Genomic DNA, 16,690 nt, shown 5'->3' with positions numbered 1-16,690 from the left:
GCCAGGAACTGGAGCAAATAAGGGTCTGGGTTGTTATGCAGCTGGAGTGCGGCTGCATGCAGGAGGGACTGTTCTTGACTGCCAGTAACTGCAGAGACTGGAGTGAGCGAAACCAAGTGTCAGACAGGGGGATAGGACAGAGGCCTGTGTGTCCACAGTGGCAGCAATTACAGCAAGTGAGTGTTATTACTGAAGAGCCAACCAAGCCAGTCTCCATGGACAGGTGAAGTGGCCAGGTGTGTGTGCATCTGCAAGGGGCAGACCAGGGGATGAGCTGGCTGTTGGGGTGACCCAGTGAGTCTGGCTGGCTGCCAGGGGCACCGTGGGATCTGGGAATCTCTATGGGCAACACTGCTGGTGAATGTGTGTTTTCCATTTCTTTTTTTGTGTGTTTTCAGTTATTAAGATACATACCTGCTTTATTGAAGTTAGGACACTGGTGCCATCTGGTGGTATTAATACATTGCCAGGAATGAAAAAAAAAACAACTCCATTGAGATGTGAGAAATTGCTGGCAGGATACTAAAAGAATGTAATTATGCTGTTGTATTAAGTCATAAAAGGCTGTACATGCACTCTCAACTTGGCTTGCTAGACTGAATTTAATCTTTAATCTATTTCTTTCTGCTCAACAGAAAGGTTTGTTCCTAATAGTTTCTTTTATTAAGCAGTGCTTTGCAAACACAACATAAAAGAGTTTTGTGTGAGTTAACAATATTTTAAAACTCAGTCTGAAAGGCAGATTACTTCTGGTATTCCATTTTCCTAAACCCAGGGCAACGTTCTCATTGCTAATGTGTTTGAAATCACTGTTTTCTTTTCTAAGTGGCTGGTAATCTGACAAGTTGTCAAGAGCAGTCACAGCACTTGAGCAATCCTTTAAAGAAAATATTAGTACTCAATTCTTGTTAGTGTGCACAGTAACAAGTGTGGATCAGGATCAGTAGAATGATCTACTTGCCCAGTCTCCATCAACTATCTGTACACAAAAATGAACTGAATTTGCCTGTCTTTAGCTTTTTTAGTGCCTCACTGTCCTGCTGTAACCAGAGTATGAAGATTGTGGTGATGATTTAGGACCAACTCGTTTAGGTTTTTTTTCCTCACAAATTGAATACCAGTTTCTTCTTCCAGATTAATCGAAGTGTAGCCTTGTCCTCTTCAAGTAGCAGTGAGGGGAGACAGTTCCTTTTGGAAGACTATTGCTCGAATTTTTGCTGTGATGTGCTCTTGGAACAGGGATAAGCCTCTGAGTTGGTTTCTTCAGAAGCAGTGTCACTGTCTGCTCTGATCTCCACATTTTGCTGCAGAAATGCCTTATGGAGTTTATTCTACTGTCTGTATGCAAGGCTTTCCATCCTCAATGAGGATTTTTTTTTTGTGGGTTCCAACAAAAGAGCATCCTGTGCAACTCTGCACTGCTTTCAGTTAATAGAAATTTACTTCTTTGAATGCAGTCAGAGAAATTCACAGTGGAATTGGTAAGAGATTTTTACTTGTTCTGAAGTTCTTGTCTAGTGCTGTCATTAGTATCTTGTTGTGTCATTGTATTTATAATTCCGTTACCAGTATAACAGCAAAATCAGTGACTACGGGATATACCTTTGATTTTTTGGAGCAGGAAGATGAAACTGGTAGTACTCTTTACCTGTTTCTGTAACATCTGAACATTCCCTGTGTTGAATCAATAAGAAAAATTTCTTCTTCCATCAAACTTACCTATTCATGTGAGATTGTGTCACCTTTAGCCAGGGGATGAAGGTGTTCTTTTTTACTATTTTTTTTTAAACATAATTTTATTCTGGAAAATGTCTAGAGATTCTGGAAACATTAATTATTTCCTCAAAAGTATTTTTGGAAGATTAAGGTGCAAAGAGCAGATTACTTGCAAATATAGCTTGAAAACTAAGAATACTGCTCATCTGGCTGTGGATTTTCAATGAAAAATATTTTCTTCTTGCAGACTAATCACTGTCTAGTCCATAAATTGTACTTCAAAGTTTCTGCTTATTTATTTGGTTATTTTCCCTGTCATTTGTGAAGATAAGTAATTTCTTTTCGTTTTGCAATCACATGGTGACAGGATTCCTTAGTTTTTTGAGTGATTTTTCCTTGTCTAAGTGTGTTCTTTCATAGGAGACTATATCTCTTTTCTCCCTTTTTTCCCCTGAGGATCTAATTTTGACAGTCTTTTTCCCCTTTTCTTGCTCACAAGTGCCTCTGCCCCACTGTTACCTTAAATTAGTATAGATACCTAAATAATTTTAGGTGAATTTAGTGAGCTAAGTATTTCTTTGTGGCAGCTGTATTTTGAGGAATTTTAGATGTTAACTTTCAGACTATTTTTCTGTCTTTTCAGGTCTCTGGATGGCAGACTCTGAAAAGAAATGCTGTTTTAAGAGGTATGCCTCATGTAGGCCAAAATGTTCCAGACTAGTGTCTATATAAATGATAAGGCCATACTTTTGAGGAGTCCCTCTGCTGGTCCTCTCTGTAATCTTGCATGAAGAATAGTTTTCAGCGCTGAAATCTGTCTGAAAGGTGAAAGCTTGTACAGAGATATGCAGGGTTGTCTTACTGGTGACACAGTTTTAGTAGAGAGACCTGTAATACGTTACTTTTTGCTTGATAATCTTGATAACTACCTTAGTGGATGAGGTGGATGAAGCATGAACAAAATGAGTTGACTTTCTGACATGTGCATATCCCCTTCCAGCCTCTCCTGACTCTGTGTGTGGATTTTTTTTGTTCGCTTGTTTTTTAATTGGGAATGTAGTCCACATGCTTTTGTGGTTTTCTTCACCCACTTCCCTTCAGTGTAATATAAGACTCAGCAGACAGTAAGAAGCTGACACCATGCCAGCAGTGTGGTTTAAAATCGTGTCAGCTGGAACCAATATGAAGAAATACTAATATTTTTGCAAATTATGATTTTTTTTTTTCATACTAACTGAATGTTTGGAACATTTTCTGTGTTTTTTGGGGGGTTTCATGTTCCAGCACTTAAGGAAACTGCCTCTTCTCTCTCCATTGTTGGTATATTGTTACTGAGTAATTCGTTGCTTGGCAGCTGTTAAGAAAACAGTCTCTTCAAAATGGAATTCTTCTACCAGGTCTACCATCCATTTTAGGGTTCCTAAGTGGCAGATCTTAGAAAAGTAGGCTTTGTCTTTGTAAGAGAAAAATTTGGTCTGACCCAGTCTTTTCAAGGCTCTCCTTTTAATTTATTTTTTTTAAACAGGACCTCTTAATTCTTTTTTAGGCACTTAAGAAGGGTTCTGGCTTCTCTAAAGAGCAGTACAGTGCTGATTCGTTTTGTTCTGACTCAAAAACAGTTCCCAGGATGAAGTGCTAACAACTTGGGTTAAAAGTGGCTCTTCAGCTGTTTAATGAGATTTTGCTGTTGCTGGTTTTTGTGCAGTATTTACAAACTCCTAAAGAAAGAGATGCTAAGAGTCAGGGAAGACTTTATTATTGCTATTTTCAACACAGCCTGTGGATGGAAATCAGGATGATGGTGCTACCCTGTTCCTAGAGGTGCACTCTTGTAGGATGAGAGGCATTGTACCAAGTTGCAATGCAGGACATTTTAGACAGTAGGAGCATTTGTGCCAATGAGGGTGGTCAGACCCTGGAACAGGTTGCCCAGAGAGGCTGTTTCCTTTCTTGAAGGTTTTCTGAGTGGGGTGGGAGTATGTCCACAGTAACTCAATTTACGTGGTCCTGCTTTGAGTGCAAGGCTGGATTAGAGCAGCTTGGAGAGGTTACTCCATTACATCCATGGCATCATCCTGTGAATTTATGTAACCTGCTGATGGGATGCTTTTTTTTGCACTTTATATTTTCTGTAAAAACATTTGAGGCTCAAGTTTCTATGTTTTTGTTGTGGTGTGTCTTTTTTGGGGTGGGCTTTTCTTTTGGTTGGTTGGGCGTTTTTAAGCAGCATTTGTTGAGTTGAGAAGTGTTTTGTGACTATAGAATTGAGGAACAACTTCTTCCTATTCCACATCCTGTTTTGAGGGAGAAGGACTGTGCTTTGGCTCAAGTGTTCACTTGTTGGCTAGGTATAGAGTAAGACTATTAAGTTTTTTTAATCAAATGTCACTGTTCAGTCAGTAAATTTAAAGTCTCAAAGTTATCTGCAGTTCTTACAAGTTGGAAATTGCTTGCTGTTGTAGGTTACTATTTGAGCAGGTAAATCTGTTTAGAAGAACTCATGGGAATCTGTGTCATACAGATTTTTCTTTCCTGGCTTTGACCCTCTAAAAACTAAATCAAGGTCTGACATTTCTGTTGTCCACTAACAACCATGGAGGTTTAATGGCAGGTTCAAGAGTCTTGCTATTCATGCTAAATCCTGCACAACCTAGTGAGTTTATAAAGTCTCTGTAAAAAAAAGAAGTCTCAATTTGGGGATGCATTTTTGTTTTGGTTTTGTAAAAAATTTTTAGGGAAGAAGACATCAGCCTAGCTTGTGCTTTGGAAGAGTAAACTTGCCATCTCCTCCTGTTATTCCTTCAAGCTGGTGTGTGTGTGACTTTAACATGAGCCTGATTCTGTGAGTTTTCTTTTTAAAGCAACCAATTTTAGATGTTGAGCTCATACTGACTTCATTGATCTGATGTCTCTGTGATTATGACTGGGCAACAGCTGAGAAAGTCAAAATAGTAACAAGTTCAGCTTATGTATGACATGGATAGGCTAAAGTAGTGTGATAGTGTAGTAAGTTTGTAGGTTCATACAATAATTCAGGTTGGAAAAGACATCAGGAGATCATGTCTGGTAACAAGCAGCGGGACCTGAGGCATGAAGCTGTGTCAGGGGACATTCAGGTTAGATACTGGGGGAAGGTTCTTCACCCAGAGGGTGGTTGAGCACTGGAACAGGCTCCCCAGGGAAGTGGTTACGGCACCAAGCCTGACAGAGTTCAAGAAGAATTTGGACAATGCTCTCAGACACACGGTGGGATTGTTGGGGATGTCCTGTGCAGGGCCAGGAGTTGGATTTGATGATCCTTGTGGGTCTCTTCCAACTCAAGTTATTCTATGTAATCCAGTTGGTTAAAGCAGAGTGAGCTGAGGTCAGACCAGGTGGCTCGAGGCCTTGTCCATGTACCTGAACAGTTCATGCTCTTAAGCTACAAGGTTGCTTGGGAATGTGTGTTCAGAGATGGACTTTTGTTGTTTTTCTGTTTGGGGTTAGATTACTTGTTTCAGAAGCTTATGCATTCGTTTTTAGCTTTCTTTTCAGCATATCACTACTTGAGAAATGGGAAGATGAGTTCTGTGGAGACCACCTGGAGTTCAGATTTGAAAAAAATCTCATTCCCGTTTTCAAAGGGGAAGTGTTTAAGGGAGATGTGTATTTCTCTAGAAAATAGAAAAGTAGGTTGGGTGGTTCTTAGTCAAACTTGGTGTTTTGGGTGTTGTGTAGTCTTGCTGTTTTGTTCTAATTTGTATGAGATTACTGATATGGATTAATTGCATGTGCAGAAGCTGTCAGTAGTCTAAGCAGAAGGATGTCACTTCATTCACAGTTGTTCAGAGGAATCCAGTACCTGGTAAACATGCTTTTCTTTCTTTCTTTATGTTATTACATGTTAATATAGTAAAAGTAGCTCCTTGAGAGTGCTACCTAAATAACAAAAACAGATGCTGAGACATCTGAAGGATACTGAGATTCTTCTCAAGAGAGAGGTCTTCTCATATTCCTGGGAGGCCAGCAGTTAAAAAAAAAAGTAAGTAGGTTTTTAGTTGCTTGTTTGATAAACTCAGTATTTCAACTGACATTTTCAGGGTGATTGGACTGATGTAAAGTCTAAAAATATTTAATAAATATTTTTTTAATTCATTATTGTACTAATAATGTTGAAATAACAGTCTATAAAACAGTTAAGATGGAGTTAAGATGACATAGAAATAGGACTTGACATATCATTTATGATATACTTGTCAGCATTCATGTCTTGGAAATTTTTTGTGACTTCTGCTTGCTTCTAATCTCCAGATCTAATCCCTGTTTTTTTCCCCTACAGCAGTGTCCTTTAGAGTGTATATGGTTACTTGAAATGTATGTTTGGTGTGGGGTTTTTTTGGTGGGGTGATAAGAACTTGACTGTCTTATGTGATTAAAGTGGCATTTAACTTTTGTTTGGCAGTAGGCTGTAGGAACATGGGAATGTTGGGACTCCTTCCCAAGAGCAGATATGTGGTTCAAACAGAATATCTCGGCAGATAGTTGGTCTGGTCCAGACAGGAACATGAAAGACATCCTGTATTAGCCATCTACCCACATGGAGAGTTTCTTCTTAAACGTTGTGAATGGTAGCTTAGCTTTGCATTTCATAGTATGACTGTGTATAATTTTCAAATGCAATAATATTGAGAAAAAAAATAGTTGGTGGTGAAATTTGCAATTATGTTCCGTTTCCTCTGAAGTGATACAGAACAGGCAGGTGATAAATGTGAAATTACTTTGCATAATGTGGAATTACTTTATGGTTTTAATTTGTTGCTGTGATTAATGAATTTAATTTCTTATATGAGGCTGTAACATTAATCTTTCTATTTTCTCTTTATATATTTCATTAGTTCTGCTAAAAATTTTTTCGTGTTTCCCTCTAGAAAGCAACAAGTTTTCTGCAAAGTATGAGTATTTAAATATGCTGTCTAACTGAACAGACATCTTGGTAATACACCATTTCGTTGTGAGTTTATCTCTGCCTTTCTCTATACATATGAACTGGTCTGGTTTGTTTTTTTTTTAAGTTTTATTTTTCTTAATTTTTTAATTTTTAACAAGTCCTGTTGTAACAGGTAACTGTTTGGAAAAGCAAGTGAGGCATTCTAATTTTCTTCTTTTTCTTGAGACTAAAGGGCACAACTGCACAAGATGCAGGCTAAAACAAAGTCTGACACTGACAGTTTGCTTACAGACCTTAAAAAGTTGAATTGCTTGTTGGAGATTCAAGCTGTGTTGAAGCTACCATGTTGGACCTCTGCATGAGCAGAGAAGAGATCCTTCTCATGTTTTAGCAGCTGCAACACAGCAGCGTGGGACAGGCTTCTGGAGAAATCTCCTGCTGTAGGTTTTATCATGTTTTGAAACTGTAGTGTCTTCTGCTCTGTAAAACCCTGTTCCCTTTGTGTTGCTTCTTCCAATAGTTCTCATTTTCAATTCTTTAAACATATAAGGAGAGGGCTTTTCTGTCCTTCTTGAAAGGTGCATGACATTTTCATAAGGTTGATTTGACAGACTTGCTCTAGGTGTTCTAGAAGACATTAATTTTTCCAGTACCAAAATGTACTGGAAAACTCCCATTCAGTTGGTGAAGTGTGTATTATCCTTGCTTTTTTTTTCTTTTTCTAGCACGATGGGGTTTATTACTATTTTGTATTATTTTTATCTTCTTCATTGTGTGGTTCGTTCACTGTTCTCATAATATCATACCCCATCTGAACTGGTTTTTATTTGTTGATGGTTCTTCTAGTGGCAGTGCTTGTGTCTACTATAATGACGAAAAATTGTTGTGCTTTTTCTAGAAAATAAATGATTTCCCTGTTTCACATTTCACTGTGGTATCTTTGGCTCTTCTGCCTTAGTGTTTGGATTCAGTCTGTTGTGATCTTGAATATTTTCTTCTGAATTCCTGCCTGCAGCAGTAACTAGAGTTGTATTAATACAGCCTTTTTAAGTATCCGTGGAGGTTAATTTCTCATTTGCCTGTCATGGATTGTGTTTTCTAATGTTGCTGACTTTCTATTTAACTGGTAGTTTTAAGCCATCTCCAGAACTCTTTTAAAAGAGTGATGTTGAAGGCTCTTCATCTGTGCTACAGAAAGGTACCTGCCTCGTCCAGTAGCTTTTACCTGGTGACCTCGTGCACTAACTTGCAAGGATTTAATATGTGTCTGGTTTCCAGATGGTTAGAAATAAATCTATAGAATACAATTTAGAGAAGTAATTCATTTCCAAGCATAAATCCTGACCTATTTTGTATACTGCAAAACCAAGCTGCTCTTTCATTCTTCTGTAATGACTAGTCACTAGCTTAATAAATAAATCTCAAATACCGTAAAATAAATTTGATTATTTTTTTCTTCCCCCATCACTTGTTCTTAGCCATGAGAACTGGAAGTCTTCCTAGTCTTTTTTGTATAGGACAATGTAGATTTGAACGTGTGGGTGTTGGATATGCTTTCCCGTAGTTTATAGTGGAATATAAGGTACTTTTCAGCAGATTGGTGTGGAAGTTTGCCTTTTGATAGTTCTTTTTGCTTAGTACCACTTCACTGAACATAGAAAATGAAGATGACAAAGATCAAACAATCTTGTTACAATATTTCTATGTGAAATTTGGGGAACATGTGTTACCATTTGAATTCTGAAATGTTTTCCAAACTAAGCTAGATGAAAACCTGTATTTGTGACTCAGGGACAGTAAAATCAGTTTAATGGAAAACAGTGTAATTTGGTGAATTCTGCAGTGTGGGAACCAAAGGTAGTAGCTTGTAAGCAAGTTTAGCCTTCTCTGTTAATTAACTAGAATGCTGCCAACATTCTAGTAGTAACAGTACAATTTTCAGTATATTTTAAAAAACATAGCTGTGTTTAAAAGATAGGAGTTTATTTGTTAAGACATGGGCTTTATGTAGTTTCAATAAGCAATTGAAATTGCTGCAAAAAAAAGTTAAATGAGCTGTTTCATTTTTAATGTCTGATATTTCTTCCTTTTAAAGGTGATTATGCCATCCCACGCTCAAGAGAAATGAAAACTGTCTAATTCCAGTTTCTTAGTACAATAAACTGCAGCTCTGCCAATGAAATTATTTTAATCTGCAATGTAACTTTTAATTTACTTGTGTTTAAATAAAGGAATTTCAAAAGGTTAACTTTTCAGATCCATTATTGAGAGATAGATTCAAAATTGTGGTCTAACCATACTGACACAAGGCAAACACTTAAAAGTGTGGTTAAATATAATATGCCAAATCAGACCTAGTTACTTTGACTTTTCAGTTGTCAAAACACTTTTGATTCTGAAATTGCTTTGCGGATTTTCTCTCTCCATGTTTTTGTGAATTTTTCACTATTACGAGACTGAACGTGATGACTTAAGTTACTTAAGAATAATAGGGTTTCACCTTAAATCCAGGTCCCTTGGTTGGTAAAGGAACTTATCAATAGCACTGTTTTCTATGCTGTTGAAATACTGACCTGCAAAATAGCGTGGGGTTTACATTGTTTCATTTCTGTGAAGTGACATAAAAGTTAGTGCTGACATTGTGTGCGTGTATGTGCACACGCACATGAGTTGCATGAGTGTAAAGCTCTATAAAAGCTTTAGGGTTAATGCTAGCTGATTGTTTATTCTTAAAGTAACTTTTGCCTTGTCACTACAGCTGTGTTACTTTATGATGTGTCTTTTCTGCAGGCACCAAAGATGCTAACAAGAAAGATTAAGCTTTGGGACATTAATGCCCATATAACCTGTCGTCTGTGCAATGGATACCTGATTGATGCTACTACTGTAACAGAATGCTTACATACTTGTAAGTAGAAGTATAATTAAGTTAAAGTTGCCTTTTTTTTTTTTTAACTTGATATGCAACATGTTGTAGTGCTTTTGAGTTGAAATTTAAAAAATCTATTGTGCATCATCCAGAATAGCTTGTGCTTTGCTAGACACTGCTTTTCTTTAACAGATTATTTGCTTCTTTGTCAAAGCAAATGAAGGGAACATTAAAGCTGTATTGCACAAACTTGAAGCCATACACAATTAGTGGTAATGTAAGCATTTACAAATGCAGTCTGTCTTCCTGCTAAAGGAATGTGGAATACCTACTTTTCTGTCACAGTTGACATAGCATATATTCTCTACCTGGAGCCTTCACGGTGTCTCTCACTTTCCTGTTCCTCTGCAGAAAGCAGCCATAGTTTCTGGATAAAGAATAGTATTTTGTGTTGTACCCTAGAAATACACTTGTGTTCCGAAATACTGGGATAGGGTAGATGTTTGTCTTAGGATTACTTTATAAATTTCTGATTTCATATCAGTGACGTATGGCCTAGAGGCTTGCAAAGCATCTCATGTTTTGAAATTACTCTGTCACAAAGCTGGTATGTTGTTGAATGTCTGAATGACTTACGGTGCTAAATTTTCTTGGAAGTAGACTTATTCTTCACCTAATATGTCTAAAAAAGGGGAAATACAGTGCTCATGATTGGTCAATGATTACATTTTTTATTATATTCCATTTAGAAGCTCTGTTCAGCAGCTTTAATGAGTTTGTTGTTCTTGTCACATTTCATGTTGGTTTGGGTGTCCTTATGGGGTCATAGGATCATAGAACGGTTCATTCTGTGATTCCAAGAACCAAATAAAGGTTCTTGAAACTAATTCCAATCTACTGGATCATGTTGCTCAAAGGCTATCTAACCTGGCCTTGAGCGCTTCCAGGGATGAGACATCCACAGCTTCTTTTGGCAGCCTGTTCCAGTGTCTCACTACCCTCACAGTGAAAATTTCTTTCTAATATCTGTCCTCCTTCAATTTAGAGCCATTCCTACTTAGCCTATCATAACATGTCCGTGTAAAACATCCTCTCCAGCTCTCTTGTTGCCCCCTTCAGGTGTTGGAAGGCTGCTTCCAGAGCCTTCTGTTCTCCAGGCTGAAAAACCCCAACACTCCCAGCTTGTCTTTTAGGAGAGGTGCTCCCATCTCTGTGATCAATTTTATGGCCCTCCTCTGGGCTCGCTTCAAGAGATCCATATCCTTCCTCATGCTGGGAGCCCCAGAGCTGGATACAGCAGTGTGTTGTGTCCTTTCTGCATTTGTTTCACATCCTAATTTCCATAGTGTTGTTTTCAAAGTGAGATCCTTAAAACTAGATTAGTTTTGCCAGAATTTCTTTACTGCTGCTATTGAGAAGATTACATACAAACCCGGTATTATAACAAGTTAACGTGGCTGACACAGAGCTAGGGGGTCATTTTTCATTGTTCTTTAAAATAAACCAGAATGCTATGAATACCCCTCAGCTGACATCATCTGCACCATTTCTTACATTTGCTTATGGAAGAAATTTGTAGATTAATCCACAGTGCTACAGTGCTTGCTTCCAAAACCAGGGCATGTGCCTTACTACCTTCTGCTGCTGCTTTTTTGGGGTTTTTTTGGCTTGTGCCTCTCTTATTTTGACAGTCGATATTTTCTGAATAGTGTTTCTCTGTGTGTCCTGTAGAATTACAGTTTTGTGAGAAAAGCACACAGCCCTGTCTGTGTAAAAAAACTTCATACATATTGGCACTGTTTGTGTTGTGTATGGTGATGCTAATAATATATGTTCCTGGAAAAGCAGCCTTCCAAAATCTATCATGAAATTTCCGTGCCTGTTGAGATAGTGAACTCTCTTCAGAGTTACACCACTCTGAAATTTTCATTCTGTTCTACTCAGAACTGCACGGTTTTCTTTTCCTTTTTCATTTTTCTCTAATGTTTTGACGTTTAGCCATTCAGAGTCCCTTCAGTAGTAAATGAAATTCTTGAGTCCCTTGGAGAGACTCATTTGGAGGACCAAGGCCAGTCGTCTGGATGGACAGGGCCAAATTTCTTAAAACTGAATTCGGCCAATTTCTTATCCACTGAATAGTTCATTCATTAAATTCCTGTCTCTCTGATTTAAAGAGAAGGATATTGTGGAGGACCTTGTCAAGGGTCGCTGCAGAAGTCCAGATAGATGACATTTGTAGCTCTTCCCTTGTCCACTGATGCAGTAACTCCATCATAGAAGACCGCCAGGTTGGCCAGGCAGGACTTGCCCTTGGTGAAGCCGTGCTGGCTGTCCCAAAGCACTTCCCCTACCCTCTCTGTACCTTAGCACTGCTTCTAGGAGGATTTGTCCTGTGATATTCTCAGGCTCAGAGGTGAAGCTGACAGGCTGGTAGTTTCCCAGGTCGTCCTTCCTTTCTACTACTTCCTAAAAATGGGTGCACTGTTTCCCTTTTCTGAGTCACCAGGGACTTCACCTGACTATCTCTGGCATGACTGTCGCTGTGAGTGGCTTGGCAACTACATCAGTCAGTTCCCTCAAGACTCTGGGAGGCATCTCATCAGGTCCCTTAGATTTATCTGTATTCAGGCTCCTCAGGTGTTCACGAACCTGATCTTCCCTTACAGTGGAAGGGACTTTACTCCCCTATCCATGCAAGAGGTGTGGGAAGAGAGATTGCCAGGGAAGAGTGAGGTAAAACAGTTGAGTACCTCAGCCTTCTCCTCATCCATTGTTACTGATTTGCCAGTCATGTTTATCTGGGAACCACGCATTCTTTGACCTTCTTTTTCTGACTGACGTACCTATGGAAGACCTTACTCCTCGTGTCCCTTGCCAAATTCATCTTCAGCTGTGATTTGGCCTTCCTGACCCCATTCGTGCACAAGCCAGCAACATCCCCATACTCTTTCCAGAATATCTATCCCTGCTTCCACTGTCAGATTCTGCTTTCATCAACTTGGTAAGACTGAGATTTGGCTTCGCTTTTGCAAATGGATCAACTGCTTTGGCATTCCACTGGAACAAACTGCTCTGCAGGATCTGTGTGTAGTGTGCAAAGCTATGAGCTCTGCCAGCCGCAGTGCTGCCATCCCAGGTGTGTAAATACAAAGCACAATGCAAACTTAAAATGCTTCATTTGCTGTTACCTTTTTTTTTTTTGGGTATTATTTAGTTGCACTGTTATCTTGTTTGGGAGGTAGGTGGCACTGTAGCTGCAGAAGTTCTTTCATTTTATGTGATAAGTGCATTAATATCAAGACTACATGAGCTACTGCTCTTCAAGAAAAAGTTATTCCTCCGGGATTTTTTTCCCCTCTAACTTACAAGTTGTAACCTCAAGTGAGTCAGGATAGCGTGTAGTAGTGTATTTTATGGGTACTGTTTTTGGGCAGGACAGAGGAGAGTGGAGTGTAAATAGTTCACTCTGAAAGAGATACAGGTGATTGCGTGTATGCATATGGAAACAGTTCAGGAAGCATGCAGCTTTATGATTGACTACTTTGGCAGCTCCTTCCCAGGCATTTTACTAATACTGAAGGTCTGTGATTGTAATTTTTTTTTTTTTTTCTGGTGGACTCTTAGCTGTAGTGTACTCTGCGGAAATTAGGAGTAAAATAACACCTGGTTATCCATTTTCTGAAAGTTTTCTGTTCTCTGAAAAAAGTACTCAGCTTTGGAATATTTTTTTTGCATTGGGTTCATTGCCACCACACATGTTTGTTCCATATGTGGCCTTGGTTAAAGCAAATATGCTTAGTACCTTAATGGTGTACAGTTCCTGTAATGTTGGCCATGCAAACTGAATGTTGAGCTGCTAGAAATTGCTCTAGTAAATTTTAAGGGTGGGACCTTACATTATATGCTGTATTAGGAAGGTTTTATATAGGCATGAATGCCTTAATTCTGGTTTCCTGTATGAAAAAAAATTAATGAAAGATAATGAAAACTGTATTCTGCATGATTAAACGTCATGCACATATGGTGGGAAAAAATGAGCTTTGTGTAGATTTCAATAAGGTGCATTTCTGTGACTTTAGAAAAACAAACTTTTATTATGCTGCTTTTATTACTTTTTAATTGTGAATGTCTTTGTTATCAGTCTGTAGAAGCTGCCTAGTGAAATATTTGGAGGAAAACAACACTTGTCCAACCTGTAGAATTGTTATACATCAGAGCCACCCATTACAGTATATTGGGTAAGTATAAAAGCAGAAGTGCAAGTAATTTCACTCTGGACTGGTTCATCCCCTTTAATACAGATTTTCCCAGATTTTCTTTCTTGCTTATCAGCATATTAAACATTTAAAAGGGAGTTTGAAGGTGATTGAGGAGATGCAGGATCAAACTTTGCTATGAATTTGCAACTCTTTAGCATGGCAGCTTCTTCTAGAGTTAAAAACAAGCAAAGTATGCCCTTCACTGTTTAATTTCTGTGTGATTTTAATAGGATTTAGTCATTCCACATTTTATATGCTTGGGTTGTAACAATTACATATTGAAACATTTGTAGAAATTACACTTTTACAAAATCTTCAATAATTATTCTTAGTTGAACAGTGCTTTTCAGTGTCTCACAGTAATGAGAGAAATAATTTTTCAGCACTGTCATTCAGTTAATCTTTCAAAGGTCTGTTTAGGTCATAGAAACAGGTAAGAATATCATAAAATCATCATAGAATGGGTCAGATTGGAAGAGGCCTTAGAAGTCATGTAGTTCCCTGCCATGGGCAGGGACACCTTCTTCTAGATCAGGTGACTCAAAGTTCCATAGAGCCTGGGCTGAACACTTCCAGGGGTGGGGCATTCACAGCTTCTCTGTGTAACCTATTCCAGTGGCTCACACTCTCATGGTGAAGATTTTCTATTTCTTATCTAATCTACACCTACCCTCTTTCAGTTTAAAGCCATTCCCTCTTGTCCTGTCACTACGTGGCCTTGTAAAAAGTCCCTCTTCAGCTCTCTTGTAGGCTCCATTGAGGTACTCAAAGGCTGCTCTAAGGTCTCCCTTGAACCTTCCTTGTCCAGCTCTGTAATCCCCAGCTCTCTCAGCTTGTCTTCACAGGAGAGGAGGTCCATCCCTCTCATCATTTTTGTGACCCTGCTCCAGCAGGCCCACGTCCTTTGTATTCCGAGGGCCCCACAGCTGAATGCAGAACTCCAAGGTAGGGTCTCGTGAGAGCAGAGTAGAGGGGCAGAATCACCTCCTTCGACCTGCTGGCCAAATTTTTTTTGATACAGCCCAGGATGCAGTAGGCTTTGTGGACTGGAAACCCACAGTGTTGGGTCAGGATGAGTGTCTCATCCTCCAACACCCCCAAGTCCTTCTCCTCAGGCCTGTTCTCAATCCATTCTCTGCCCAGCCTGTATTTGTGCTTGGGTTTGCCAGCACCCAGGTGCCACTTGGCCTTGTTGAACTCCATGAGCTTCACATGGACCCACCTTCTAAGCCTGAATGGCATCCCTTCCCTCCAATGTGCTTGACCATTCCACTGCACTTGGTGTTTTTGGAAAACTTGCTAAGGGTGCACTCGATCCCACTGTCCATTTTGCTGACAAATTTGCCAAACAGCGCCGGTGGCATTACTGACCCTGAGGGACACCACTTGTCACTGGTCTTCTCTTGGATTTTGAGCCACTGATCACAGCTCTCTTGAGTGTGACCATCCAGGCAATTCCTTATCCACCAAGTGCTCCATCTGTCAAATCCATGTCTCTGCAGTGTAAAGACAAGGATGTCATTCAGGACAGTGTGAAATGTTTTGCACAAGTCCAGAAAGACGACGTCAGTCACTCTTTCCTCATCCACCACCTCTGTAACCTCATCATAGAAGGCCAAATTTGTCAGACATGATTTGCCCTTAGGGAAAGCCTTGTTGGCTGTTGCCAATCACCTCCTTATTTTCCATGTGTGTTTGCATAGTTTACAGGAGATCTGCTTCATGATCTTGCTGAGCACTGAGGTGAGACTGACTGGCTGATAATTCCCCAGGTCTTACTTATTTCCCTTTTTATGCATTGGGTTGCATTTCCTCTTTTACTTTCAGTGGGAAACTTACTGGACTGCCACAACTTCTCAAATACAGTGGATAGTGGCTTAGCTACTTCCTCAGCAGTTCCTTGAGGACCCATCAAGTCCCCTGGACTTCAGATTCCGTAGATGGTCTTGAACCTGGTCTTCTACAGTGGGTCGTTCATTCTCCCAGTCTCTGCCTTTGCCATCTGCAACTTGGGCAGTGTGGCTGGAGCACTTAATGATGAAGACTGGAGCAAAAAAAGTCATTGAGTAACTTTATCTTTCTCCACGTCCCAGGTAACCAGAAAGAGCCCACACTTCTTGTTACCCTTGATGTCCCTGGCCAGAATTAATTCTATCACAGCTTTAGCTCTCCTAACGTTATCTGTGGCTGCTTGGGCAGTTTCTCTGTACTCCTCCCAGGCTATTTGTCCTTACTTTTACCTTCTACAGGCTTTCTTCGTATGTTTGTGTTTGTCCAGGGGTTCCTTGTTCATCCATGAAAATCTCCTGGCATTTTTTCCTGACTTCCTCTTTGTTGGTCTGCATCACTCCTAAGCTTGGAGGAGGTGATCCTTGAATATCGACCAGTATTTTCCCTCAGGGCTTTTTCTTGTGGTACCCTACCAAGCAGATCCCTGAAGAGGCCAAATTTGTCTCTTGTGAACCCCAGGGTAAGTGAGCTTGCTGTGCACCCTCCTCACTCCCCTAAGGGTGTCAAACTCCAACATTTCATGGTCACTGCAGCCCACACTGACCTTAGGCTTCATATTCCCCACCATCCTCTCAGTGTTGGTGAGAACAAGGTCCGGGGTAACATCTCTCCTTGTTGGCTTCTCTATTGCTTGGAGAAGGAAGTTACCATCAGTGCATTCCAAGAACCTTCCGGACTGTTTAAGCCAGCAGTATGGCAGCAAAAATACTAGACCAGTGGCATTAATCTCTAGAATGGATGACCTTGTCCTTTGCTCTGTTTTGATCTCTAATACGTATTTAGTATTGTTCACCAGTTTCCTTCTTTTTTACCAAGTATTTTTGTTGGTTTTTCTTTTCCTTGAGTGCATTCTTTTCATTTTGCTGCAGTGTAGTAACTCTTGCTGATGAAAATAGTTGTAACAGTATG

At 39.6% G+C, this 16,690-nt stretch overlaps 1 protein-coding gene across 3 annotated transcripts in view; it reads left to right on the top strand.

Annotated features, from left to right (window-relative positions):
• Nucleotides 1–16,690, top strand: part of PCGF3 (polycomb group ring finger 3) — a 54,645-nt gene that overhangs the window by 23,531 nt on the left and 14,424 nt on the right. The window contains exons 1-4 of one of the 3 annotated variants that reach the window (XM_027653058.1): nucleotides 2,388–2,402; nucleotides 5,609–5,736; nucleotides 9,434–9,551; nucleotides 13,654–13,750. In XM_027653058.1, the coding sequence (XP_027508859.1) occupies nucleotides 9,443–9,551; nucleotides 13,654–13,750 (206 nt within the window). In that variant the 5' untranslated portion in view covers nucleotides 2,388–2,402; nucleotides 5,609–5,736; nucleotides 9,434–9,442. Of the gene's footprint in view, nucleotides 1–2,359; nucleotides 2,403–5,608; nucleotides 5,737–9,433; nucleotides 9,552–13,653; nucleotides 13,751–16,690 lie in introns of those variants that run through there. The other 2 variants (XM_027653059.1, XM_027653060.1) reach the window with 2 other exon arrangements.

This window comes from Corapipo altera, unplaced genomic scaffold (assembly GCF_003945725.1).
Source record: "Corapipo altera isolate COAL_440 unplaced genomic scaffold, ASM394572v1 61305, whole genome shotgun sequence".
Classification (NCBI taxonomy): Eukaryota; Metazoa; Chordata; class Aves; order Passeriformes; family Pipridae; genus Corapipo; species Corapipo altera.
This window is presented reverse-complemented; position numbering and strand designations above follow the sequence as displayed.